At 51.9% G+C, this 13008-nt stretch overlaps 1 protein-coding gene across 3 annotated transcripts in view; it reads right to left on the reverse strand.

The window, feature by feature from the left end:
• Nucleotides 1-1304: 1304 nt before the first annotated feature.
• The window catches only part of RARB (retinoic acid receptor beta), a gene marked incomplete at both ends in the record, with an annotated part of 424884 nt that continues 413180 nt past the window's right edge, over nt 1305-13008 (reverse strand). For 2 of the 3 annotated variants that reach the window (XM_079705320.1, XM_079705321.1), the window contains 3 exons: nt 1305-1501; nt 3134-3292; nt 4104-4308. In XM_079705320.1, coding sequence (XP_079561446.1) covers nt 1305-1501; nt 3134-3292; nt 4104-4308 — 561 coding nt within the window. The remainder of the gene's footprint in view (nt 1502-3133; nt 3293-4103; nt 4309-13008) is intronic. The other variant, XM_079705322.1, reaches the window with a different exon arrangement.

Consider the following 13008-nt stretch of genomic DNA (forward strand, 5'->3'; position numbering starts at 1 on the left):
TTCTCCGTCTCTTTACTGAAGATGAACGTGCAGTAAAAGCTCTCATACACCTTTAAAATAAATATATTTTATTCTTTGCCAGGAGACTCCATGGAAAAAGGTAAACAGTATATGAACATAGAAAGAAGCATTGTTAAACAATTTCAATGTACAAACAGCCAGTGAAAGTACATCACAGACTTGCTAATATATCAAAAAAAAAATTCCACTAGTGCTTAAATGAGAACTAAGAAACTGACTGACAGACACTTGGGTCTGTTAACCACTCCACCCCCAGCCTCCACTCTGTTCGTAGTGACTGAACCAGGCCAGAGGATGCAAATCCCCCCAGTATCAAGCGGGAATCAGGAAGGCTACAGAGTTAGTTACACGGTGCAGGTGAGAGACCAGCCCGTCATTATCCCATGAAACCTCCCTAATGGCTTGTGAATAGGTAAACAAAAACTTTTATTAACACTGAAAAGTGTTTCTGCCTTGGAGGCTATCATTACTGTAAAAATGTATCTTTTTTAAAAAATTGTGTAGTTATGTCATTAAACAAGTAATAAACCACTTTTAATTTAAAGTGACATCCACAATTGAACAAATGACATTTGATACCTGAACTGGCAGTTTACACTGATACAGAATTCTCTTCTGCTAGTGCAGTGAATTTGTAGTATACTTCATTGGGCAACATGAAAGAAAAGATGCGGTCTGAGAGCATCCAGAGAGCAAGGACAAGCTTCTCCACTAACCGAAGTAGAACACCTTCAGCCTTACCTGCCACACTGTACGACAGTCCCGTTTCCTTACCTCCATGTCTTGATCTGCAAAGGCAAGACAGTTACCTGTTTGACCCTTTCTTAACTGGACACGTACAGTAGTAATCTGTTCCATAACCTTGGTGTCTTGGTTATTTGGAGTATACAAGACAAAAGGAAAGCACCAAACGTATAGGAGAGAAAGAACAGAGCCATACTTCTGTATGTACAGAGTCTTCAGAAACTTAACCAGGGGTAAATCATTTTGACTGGGTCTTTGCCATGCAATCTTGAGTGTTCACAGAGGAGACTAGAAGCTTTTAACTGGTTTTCGGTTGCATGAAATGGCTGATTGATTTTTAGAATTTAAAAAGTTTGTACTTCTAGGTAAGTTAGACAGTGAGGGGTATATATTGATACATATGAAAACTTCTTGGTCCTTCTTGAGTTTGAATATATTTTCAGTCCAAAAACTAAGCAGCAGTAAAAATGTTTTTTCCTTGCATTTTAAATCCCAGGAGTGAAGGTACTGGGGAATGTTGGAAGTGGCTAGAAAGTGTCTTATTGCAGCAGTGGTGACTGACCGACACCGCTGTTCTCCACGGAGCTGGGCGAGGTGCTAGGACTGTGCTCTGCTGTGTTCCCACTCGAGCTTGGGGTCAGGGGTTCATGTCCTTCAGAATTCTCCAGCATTTCCTGAATGAGAGGGGGCATCGAGCCAGGAATTTCCATTTTCAAGGTAATTACACGTTCTGCACCTTTTCGAAAGAGATCAGAGAAATCTGGTAGAGATACGGAGTCAAGGTGATAACCAGGGATCAACTTTCATCTACTTTAACAAGGGTGGGTGAAAACCGTGCTACCAGGGCCTCCCAGAGGCTCTCCTAATTTGACACCATTAAAACATTTCCACTTCATCTGTAGAAGAGCAGCAGAGATAGGATGACATACAAATGTGACAACTCCACACCTCTGTCAGTTTTAGGAAACAGTATCAGTGTATATTTTACTCGACAGATTTGCAAAGAGAAGCTCCTGTTAATCTTGAAGAGAGACGGTGAACGGAGAGCAGTTCCCCACAAGTGCAGGCAGGGACTTAAGAAACACACGTGTGGCGAACCCACTCGATGTAGCACTGCGCTGCCCAGAAGGGTGGCCGCTATGTACACGCGAGTGTTTACACCTGCTAGGTTAACTCCCGAAGGAAAGGCGTGCCTCGGCCGCATCAGCCCCATCTCAAGGGCCTAAGAGCCACGTGTGGCTGATGGCCACTGGACGATGCGGGTTACAGAACGTGTCCGCTCTGTTAGCACTGTCCAGCTAGGTACAGGGAGGGGCGGTATGAAGTTCCACAGCCTCGTGCATTTAAAATCAGAGACGAAGGGGATATGGAGATATTTGTATACGTAGAGCTGATTCACTTCGTTATACAGCAGCAACTAACACACCACTGTAAAGCAATTATACTCCAATAAAGATGTTAAAAAATAAAATCTTGAGACGTCACAGTGACTGACAGTGGTCAAGACTGGTGACTTCTACACTTAATCCCAGGCTAGGCATGAACTCAGGGTCTCACTGACTCTTAGAAGGAGCTCAGGAATTGAAACTCCTTGTCAAACACGTTCGCTGTGCTTCTAGGCACTTCCTGACATGTCCAGTTTGTTCCCTGGCTCACCAGGCCTTCAAGGAAGGAGAGTGACAACAGCACGTCTGTTCCAGGGACGCTGCTGAGCCTTCTCGGTAGGAAAGCCCTGCTCTCACACTCAGCTGCCATGTGGCTCCAGGCACTTCTGTAATTGCTCCAGTTGCCATATTAACTGGAAATCACTAGGCAAAAAGTAGTTACACCTCTCCGGAAGGCAAGAATCCCTTTGCTTAGAGGTGCAGAAGTTAAACCTGCCTACACACCGAGAGAACAACGGCTAGACTGGTGGAGAGAGATGTGTAACCAGTCACGGTCACCCTAAGCACTACTCATTTTTTCTTGAGGTTTGGGTGCTCAGGAAAAACTGGAATCAAGTTTACACAAACCAGAGCACGTATGGAAAGCTGGAATGAAATGTACAAAACGAGAAAATTAAAATGCTGGTCATATAGTATGCTCTCTTGGAAACGGTTTTTCTAATCACTCACTTAGTCGTCTGAATTTTAAAGCTCTCCTAATCTACTGAGGTCACTCAGTAGGGTAAGACTTGAGGTTTTACTGTTTTTAAGGGCAGGTACTACTTAATTCCTTTTGATTCCAATGAGAAATGAATTCCAGAATAATAGCAAAAAGACAGCTACTATCAAACACCCTCAATTAAAACACAGGGTTTTAAAAAGCAATACAATGTGGTCAGGACCGCAAGTCCACCTTGTGGGTGAGTGCAGCGTGGCGGACATACCTTTAGCACTGATGCTGCGGAGATCTGTGATTTTCATGAGGATCTTTGGAAACATGTGAGGCTTGCTGGGTCGTCTCTTTCTGATATAAATTTTTAGTGCTTCCAGCAATGGTTCTTGTAGCTTATCTACTTTTGTTGGTTCCTCAAGGTCCTGACGGTCTAGATTCCAGGAGTAAGGTATTAAACAATCAGCATCAGGAGAGAAAGAGTTACGCATTTGCAGGCTGGAGTTTCTGCCCAGTTCCCCTCCCTCCTTGGTTCCACTATATCGTAACCTTATTAATTTGATGATTCAATCACATAAACAAATCTGAAGATGTGTGCAACTGCCTTAAGTAGTGATACTTGAAAATGACTGTCCACATTTTGAAGGCTGGTTGCCTTTGTCCCCAGCAGAGAATTACGTCTCATGACCAGGAGGTGTCACTACTGAACTGGATTAAAGGAAACGAGCAGGATGGTTAAAAAGGCAAAAGGTCCATCAGCCCCCTACGTGATGCCAGTTAACCCATTAACCACGCCTGATTCGGCCTCCCGTGAGCCAGGAGGGGTCACTACAAAGAAGAACCATGTTTCACCCCCGACCTCCCAAGGATGGTATGGGGCCAACACAATGACTTGTAATCTCAGCCCCTGAAGAGCAAATAGCACATGCAAGTTCCTTGGCTCATCCTAAAAATGTCCTGGGGCAATTTATGTTACAACAGTCTGATCCTACCTTTAAAAAAGCACCTGTGGTAACTGGAGAAATAGTATTTTGGGATTTCAGAGCAGGAAAACCCCAAATGCCTTTATTTAACTTATATAAATATGGAAAAATGCAACAAACTCTAAGCATGCATGCCTGGCTTTATCCACATGTCCTTTTCCATGCAAAATAACTCCAAAGTGGAGATGAGGAATTTCCCATAAATTACAAGTGTGAGTTGCTCTTCACTGACTCTCACGAGGGTTTTCTAGGTGGTGGTACCTCCACAGATCAAGCAGATGGCGCTGAGAAGGCCTGTCTCCGTGTCGTCCATCTCCAGAGGCAGAAGCTGGCTGGCGAAGGTGAACACGAGGTCGGTCAGGGGGCCGAACCCGGCGTTGTGCATCTGGGTTCGATTCAGGGTCAGGCCGTCCGAAAACGTCATGGTGTCTTGCTCTGGGGTATACCTGGTGCAGATTCTCAGAATCTGGAAGAAAACAACCACGTTTGCATCATCAAAGCGAGCCTGGCCCGGCGGCCTCCATCGGATCAGGGCAGGAAATCACGGGAAGATTTCCGAGGAGCTCTGGCTGCACATGAGTCTCTGCCCACCCCCCCTTCAGGGGTGAACGTGTGTTCCAGCTCTTCCCTCAAAAGACCACAGAAGTCAAAACATGGCTAAAGTTCTTTAGGGGATAATAAATAGGACACAGAATTTGAGCATATCTGTTTATGCTAAAAGTAATTCATCTGACTCAAATAAACATTTACTGAGTACCTACTTATGTCCCAGGCACTGTGCCAGGTACTTATAAAAAGACAAGATTTTTTTTTTTTTTTTTTTTTTAAGAGCTTACAGTCTACCAAAAAAGAAGGCCACTATTTACCACTTATTAAATGCCTGGTGTACATCAAGCATTACACGTGCTCTCCATTCAATCTTGTGAAGAACTCGGTGAGGTGAATATGTTTCTTATTTTATAGATGAGGGGCCGGAGGCTCAGAAAGGCTAAGCCGGGTGCCCAGCGCCACACAGCTAAGACATGGCTGACTGATGTATTCCAAGTGGGATTCCCACTGGGATGCCCCGATCACGCAGCCCCAGATGACCGTGACCCACGGAGCAGGAGCGGAGCAAGCAAGGTGCCAGGGTGCCAGCAGAGGCGGAGCTTGGGCACAGCCGGCAGGAAGCCACGGGCAGGCCCATGGACAGGAGGTGGCCATCAGCTCAGCCCGGACGTCTGGTGGGCTTCTCTGGAAAAGCGGCCTGGGCCTCCTGCCACATCTGCCAGCCCCGCCCGACACGCCCTCGGTCTGTAACCCTGCGGCCCGTGGTCACCGCACCGCCCGCTCAACCCCCAGTGCCCGTCAGGGCTCTGCGCACCCGCGGCGCTGTTCCGCCCATAGCCGCAGCGCTGCACCAGCCGGCCCTCCACACTGGACCCTCCCTCGGAGGAGGCCTCAGAGCTGCTGGACAAGTTCACCCCGCCTGGACCCAGCAGGCTGGGGGAGCTGAGAATTTCTCCCAGATGCTCATGTGACTGGGTGTGGTCCCCACGGCCGCCAGCCTAGAGGACACTGCCACCAGGGGGTCCGGGGCCCTTCCTGTCCCATGGCGTGGCAGAGGGCCGGCCGGCCCCGAGAAAGCCCCGCCCACTCTCCGTGATCCCACCAGGGCTCCCGAAAGAACAACTGCCGAATCTTGCATCGTCTCAGGGAAGTGCCAGGGGTTTGGGGCAAGGACGCTTCCGGCGGGGAAGCCCTTCCAATCTGATGGGCAGTGTAGGTGCAGGAGCCTCACAGCCACTGGACCACAGCAACCAGGGAGGGGCCGGGCCGCTGCAGGGAAGGGCCTGATGCTCCGCACTGTGGCTGTGTCCCCCCAGTCCCCAGGAAGACGCAGACAGGCAGGACTCCAGCGTGGACGCCCTGTGGAGGGAGGCCGTGGGGGCCCTGCTGATGAGAAGGTCTGCTGCCGCGCCTTCCCGGTCCGAAGACGTCTGAGAGCAGCAGACGGCCGTGAGCACGCCCCACCTAGTGCAGCAGCAGCTGATGCAGGGCGGATCGCCGACCACACGGGGCCCCTGCCTGGTGCGTCTAACCGCTACTTAACTTCCGTATCAACCCACGAGGCAGACGCTACTGTCACCCCATCCTACAGGCAGGGCACAGACCCCAGCAGCTTGTCCTGGGTCACGTGAGTCCCAGGAGGCATGGCTTGCTTCGGGCCTGTGCTCTCCACCTCTGCTCCCGGCAGCCAGCCTCGGGGCTCCTCAGGCCACCACCCAAGCCCAGGTGTCCCTCTCGGGGGGAGGTGACCACTGGCCCTGCCGAGGGCCTTCTGCAGCTCCCAGCCTGGGCGGCTCTTCACAGGACCTACCTGGCTCGCAGTGGCGCGTGTCCAGTGGCCTGGAGAGAGAACATCGCACAGCCTTCACGTTCCGCGGGAGGGGCTTGGGCGGACCCAGGGGCTGCGCTCAGGCGTTGTGTGCCCGGCGCGGAGCCCGTGGCAGCCCAGGCGTGAATGCGCGTGGTTATCAAAGCACCACAGAGACTCCTTCCCTGGAGGGGACCACCTGCACCTCTCGGACACTTGTCCAGGGACGCCCCCCGCCCCCGGGCTTAGCCGTTCCCTCTGGGTCCCTCTGGCCGGCCTGTGGCCCTTCACCTTGGTGGCCAACAGGGCCTGAAGCCACGCCAGCGTCAGAACAGCAGAGGGACCTGAACGTCGTCGGGCACAAGCCTTCACTCCCTCGGAGGCCCTGGAGCACACGTGTGACCACATGCGTGACGGTGCCGGCAGAGACTCCCAACCCCCAGCCCAAGATCCCTCAGCGCGTGGAGAGGCGCCAGGAGCATGGCCTTGGCGGGAGTCACCGCGTGCTCGGTGTTGGGGAGCTTGGAACCTCTACACACGCTTCCAGGTTGGATCAAACAGGCAGCAAGCCTCGGCAGTTTCGTGCACGAGCGCCGCGCCTGCCGGGGTGGAAGAGCTGGGTCTGGGGGCCGCCCATGGCTCCCCCGAAACCCAAGCCCAAATGGCAGCGTACGTGGCGCCCATTCCACGTGGCAGGGCTTTCCTCCTCACAAGCTGCAAAATACGTGGACTCTGATGAAGCAGTGAAACCCCGTCCTGTTGCCCTACAGAGTTCAAAGCCCAAAGTCCTTGCCCCTAGCCCTACAAAGTTCAAAGGCGAAACCAGGCATAAATGGGCGTACAGCGGGGAAGGCCTGGGGCTGGGCCAGGCCGCCCTGGGGAGAAACCCCGGAGCTCCGGCTTGTCACACTAAAGGCAAACGCCAGCAGCCGCCGCCAAGCGCTGCTCCAGGAAAAATCGCCCTTCGTTTGAAAGGAGGGGGTTTGGTCTGGGAGGTGGAGCATGTGGGCCCCACGAGATGCGTAAAAACAGGCCCAGCCAGGTCGACCCTCCAAAGGAGGGGCGTGGCAGACACACAGAGCCCGCTGATGGGCAAGGCTGACCCTCCTCAGGGCACGACGCCCCTCCCCCACCCCCAGGGACGCCGAGGGTCGCCCACTGCCTGCCGGGCCGTGGAGCACGGGGCGCAGCAGCCCCGTCCGCTTCTGTCCTTCCGCTTCTGCAGCCGGAGCCACTGCTCAGCACGGTCATCAGGGCGCCCGGGCCTCGCAGCCATCCGCCGGACATGCGGTCCTCGCCAGGCCCCGCCCCGCCCCTTCTCCCCGCGGCCCCGCCCCCGCCCGCACCAAAGCCTGTGCGCGGGCTGCTCCCTCGCCTTTCACGCTTCTCCGCTGGCCTGCACGCAGGGGACTCTTCTATTCAGGGCTCAGCTCAACGTCACCTCGTCAGGGAGCAGGCAACACGTGTCCTAAAAACCATTACTTCGTATCAATCACTCCACCCCATTTTCTTCAATAGGAAACACACTGGTTTAAAAGTTGAGGCACAGCACGCGTGGTGGTTTTAAAACATTCTCTGCTCCTACCCCCTCTGCAGAGCAGAGCTTCAGTCCCCTCCCCTGGAGACGGGGCTGAACCAGCACCTGACCCGCAGGCAGGATGCAGGGCAGTGAGGGCATGTCACAAGGCCACCGGAGGCATGGCCTCCCGTGCCTGCTCTCCCCAATCTCCTGTCCTGGGGAGGCTGGCAGACGTGTCACCAGGACGTGCACGTAGCCCCTGGGGAAGTCCATGCGGCCAGGAGGCATGGCCTCCCGTGCCTGCTCTCCCCAATCTCCTGTCCTGGGGAGGCTGGCGGACGTGTCACCGGGACGTGCACGTAGCCCCCGGGGAAGTCCATGCGGCCAGGAGCCTGGCCCTCCGGTCAACAGTGGCACCAGCCTGCCGGGCAGGTGTGCTGAGCCCGCCCAGAAGCGGCCCATCTAGCCCCAGTCAGGCCTTCAGATGAGGCAGCCCGCAATGTCGTCACGGCAACCTCAGAAAGCCCCTGGCAGACCCACCCGGCTCGTGGCCAGCAGGGACTGTGTAACACTTATTGTTTTAAGCAGCTCAGTTTGGGGCAGCCTGCTACATGGCAATAGGTCACTAACAGTAACACAACATACTTGCTGTGGGGTCGTGTGCACAGCCTGGCGCACACACAGCTGGATGCATTCCCCAAGTGGGCGCGCCTGCGTGAGCACCACCACATCACGGCCCCCACGGTTCTGGCGTCCACAGGCACCCTTGGCCTTTCCCGATGAACCCCCCTCCCCAAGAGGCACCATTATCTTGACTTCTGTTCCTATCAGTTAGTTCCGCCTGAATTTGAACTTTGGGTGAATGGAATCGCAGTCTAGTCTGGCTTCTGTTCCCTCCACGTGGCGGCTGGGAGATTCCCCATGCTGGCTCGTGGGGCAGGCACCTTTTTCATTGCTGTGTGATATTCCACAACCGACCCCTTACCCTGCTTTACCTTCTTCATAGCAGCTTTGCTCTCTGAGCTTACCCCCCCAGGAGATGAGCTTCTAGTAGGACACTGCTCTTTATCTGTCCTGCCCCTTGCTGTTTCCTTGGCACCTAAGGCAGGGTGGTCCACACAGCAGGTGATGAATGAATACTTATCCAGTTATTAAGGAAATCCCCTGAAACGGGCTTACAAAATCCAGGGATTTCTAAATACTTCAGCAAAGGAGAAAACTCCAGTTGCTCACTGATCTTGTTCTCTTTACTAATTGTGTTTGGCAATTTGGGGGCAGGTCCTCATCTGATTTGACTGTTTATCCTCCAGTGCTTGTGGGAATGTTGATGCGCCATAATGATAACAAATACACACACAGAGCTGTGCCTGGTCGTCTTCCCTGGCAGTATGTGAACGTGCAGTGATGACCACATGGGAACAAAGTGTCTCCCCAGGGGACGTGCCACCAGCCTGCCATTCCTGAGAAGGAAACCCACGTGCTGGGAGCACATGTCTCCGCACTGTGCGGCTTCTGAGGTCACTGCTCAGGGAGCCACTGCTTAAATGTTACAGGAAGTATGCTGACTTAAATTTAATAATAAATACACCGCTAGAGCCCGGGTTCCTGGCCACTGGCTTGGCCCTGCAGCTCCCCGCCTGCCCACCGTGCTGAGTAGTTACTTAAGAGTTGGCTGGAGATCCGGAGGAAGATGGCGGAAGAGTAAGACGCGGAGATCACCTTCCTCCCCACAGATACATCAGAAATTCATCTACACGTGGAACAACTCCTACAGAACACCTACTGAACGCTGACAGAAGACCTCAGACCCCCAAAAGGCAAGAAACTCCCCACATACCTGGGTAGGGCAAAAGAAAAAAGAATAAACACAGACTAAAGGATAGGGACGGGACCTGCACCAGTGGGAGGGAGCCGTGAAGGAGGAAAGGTTTCCACACACTAGAAGCCCCTTCGCGGGCGGAGACTGCGTGTGGCGGAGGGGGAAGCTTCGGAGTAGCGGAGGAGAGCACAGCAACAGGGGTGCGGAGGGCAAAGCGGAGCGATTCCCGCACAGAGGATCGGTGCCCTCAGGCACACACCAGCCCGAGAGGCTTGTCTGCTCGGCTGCCGGGGCGGGCGGGGCTGGGAGCTGAGGCTCGGGTATCGGTTTCGGTCGGAGCGCAGGGAGAGGACTGGGGCTGGCGGCAGGAAGAGAGCCTGAAGGGGTTGGTGCGCTGCGGCTAGCCCGGAGGGAGTCCGGGGAAAGGGTCTGGAGCTGCCGAAGAGGCAAGAGACTTTTTCTTCCTTTTTGTTTCCTGGTGCGCGAGGAGAGGGCATTAAGAGGGCTGCTTGGGGAAGCACCGGAGACAGGCGCGAGCCGCGGCTGAAGGCGCGGACCCCGGAGACGGGAGTGGGACGCTGGGGCTGCTGCTGCCGCCGCCACAAGGCCTGTGTGCGAGCGTAGGTCACTGTCCACCCCCCCCTTCCGGGGAGCCTGTGCAGCCCGCCACCGCCGGGGTCCCGGGACCCAGGGACGGCTTCCCCGGGAAAGCGCACGGAGCGCCTCGGGCTGCTGCAACGTCACGCTGGCCTCTGCCGCCGCAGGCCCGCCCCACACTGCGCGCCCCTCCCTCCCCTCGGCCTCAGTGAGCCAGAGCCCCCGAATCAGCGGCTCCTTTAAGCCCGTCCTGTCTGAGCGAAGAACGGACGCCCTCCGGCAACCTACGCACAGAGGCGGGGCCAGGTCCAAGGCTGAGACCCGGGAGCTGTGACAGCAGAGAAGAGACAGGGAAATCTCTCTGTGCAGCCTCGGAGGCAGCGGATTAAAGCTCCATGGTCTGCTTGATGTGCCCTGCGTCTGTGGAGTGCATGAATGGACAGCGAATCATCCCAAATTGAGGAGGTGGACTTTGAGAGCAAGATTTTCGATTTTTTCCCCCTGCTCTCTTTTTGTGAATGTGTATGTGTATCCTTCTGTGTGAGATTTTCTCTGTATAGCTTTGCTTCCACCATAGGTCCCAGGGTTCTACCCGTCCGTTTTTTTTCTTCAATAATCACTTTTTTATTTTTAATAACGCTACTATATTTTATACTTTATTCTATTTTACTTCATCTTCTCTCTTTCTTTTTTTCCTACCTTTCCTTCCTCCCTCCTTCCCTCCCTCCCTCCTGTCTTTCCTTCCTCCCTCCCTCCTGTCTTTTTCTTTCCTTCCTCCCTCCCTCCCTTCTTCCATTCACTCTTCCTTTTTCTTTCATTCCTCCCTCCCTCCCTTTCTTTCTTTCCATCCTTCCTCCCTCCATCCTTTCTGTCTTTCCTTCCTCCCTCCCTCCCACCCTTCTTCTTTTCACTCTTCCTTTTTCTTTCATTCCTCCCTCCCTCCCTCCTTTCTTTCTTCCTTCCTTTCCTTCTTCCTTTCTTTCTCTCTCTCTTTCTTTCTTCTACTAATTCTTTCTTTCTACTTTTTCTCCCTTTTATTCTGAGCCGGGTGGATGAAAGGCTCTTGGTGCTGCAGCCAGGAGTCAGTGCTGTGCCTCTGAGGTGGGAGAGCCAACTTCAGGACACGGGTCCACAAGAGACCTCCCAGCTCCACATAATATCAAGCAGCGAAAATCTCCCAGAGATCTCCATCTCAACACCAGCACCCAGCTTCAGTCAACGACCACCAAGCTACAGTGCTGGTCACCCTATGCCAAGCAACTAGCAAGGCAGGAACACAACCCCACCCATTAGCAGAGAGGCTGCCTAAAAACATAATAAGGCCACAGGCACCCCAAAACACACCACCAGACGTGGACCTGTCCACCAGAAAGACAACATCAAGCCTCAACCACCAGAACACAGACACTAGTCCCCTCCACCAGGAAGCCTACACAACCTACTGAAACAACCTTAGCCACTGGGGACAGACACCAAAAACAACGGGAACTACGAATCTGCAGCCTGCAAAAAGGAGACCCCAAACACAGTAAGATAAGCAAAATGAGAAGACAGGAAAATACACGGCAGGTGAAGGAGCAAGATAAAAACCTACCAGACCTAACAAATGAAGAGGTAATAGGCAGTCTACCTGAAAAAGAATTCAGAATAATGATAGTAAAGATGATCCAAGATTCTATTTCCAAGATCCAAAATCTTGGAAATAGAATAGACAAAATGCAAGAAACAGTTAACAAGGACCTAGAAGAACTAAAGATGAATCAAGCATTGATTAAAAACACAATAAATGAAATGAAAAATACTCTAGATGGGATCAATAGCAGAATAACTGAGGCAGAAGAACGGATAAGTGAGGTGGAAGATAAAACAGTGGAAATAACTGATGCAGAGCAAAATAAAGAAAAAAGAATGAAAAGAACAGAGGACAGTCTCAGAGACCTCTGGGACAACATTAAATGCACCAACATTCGAATTATAGGGGTTCCAGAAGAAGAAGAGAAAAAGAAAGGGACTGAGAAAATATTTGAAGAGATTATAGTTGAAAACTTCCCTAATATGGGAAAGGAAATAGTTAATCAAGTCCAGGAGGCACAGAGAGTCCCATACAGAATAAATCCAAGGAGAAATACGCCAAGACACATATTAATCAAACTGTCAAAAATTAAACACAAAGAAATCATATTAAAAGCAGCAAGGGAAAAACAACAAATAACACACAAGGGAATCCCCATCAGGTTAACAGCTGATCTCTCAGCAGAAACTCTACAAGCCAGAAGGGAGTGGCAGGACATAATTAAAGTGATGAAGGAGAGAAACCTGCAACCAAGATTACTCTACCCAGCAAGGATCTCATTCAGGTTTGATGGAGAAATTAAAACCTTTACAGACAAGCAAAAGCTGAGAGAGTTCAGCACCACCAAACCAGCTTTACAACAAATGCTAAAGGAACTTCTCTAGGCAAGAAACACAACAGAAGGAAAAGACCTACAATAACGAACCCAAAACAATTAAGGAAATGGGAATAGGAACATACGTATCAATAATTACCTTAAATGTAAATGGACTCAATGCTCCCACCAAAAGACACAGATTGGCTGAATGGATACAAAAACAAGACCCATATATATGCTGTCTGCAAGAGACCCACTTCAGACCTAGAGACACATACAGATTGAAAGTAAGGGGACGGAAAAAGATATTCCATGCAAATGGAAATCAAAAGAAAGCTGGAGTAGCAATTCTTATATCAGACAAAATAGACTTTAAAATAAAGACTATTAGAAGAGACAAAGAAGGACACTACATAACGATCAAGGGATCGATCCAAGAAGAAGATATAACAATTGTAAATATTTATGCACCCAACACAGGAGCA

The sequence above is a fragment of the Hyperoodon ampullatus genome (assembly GCF_949752795.1).
Source record: "Hyperoodon ampullatus genome assembly, chromosome: 5".
Classification (NCBI taxonomy): Eukaryota; Metazoa; Chordata; class Mammalia; order Artiodactyla; family Ziphiidae; genus Hyperoodon; species Hyperoodon ampullatus.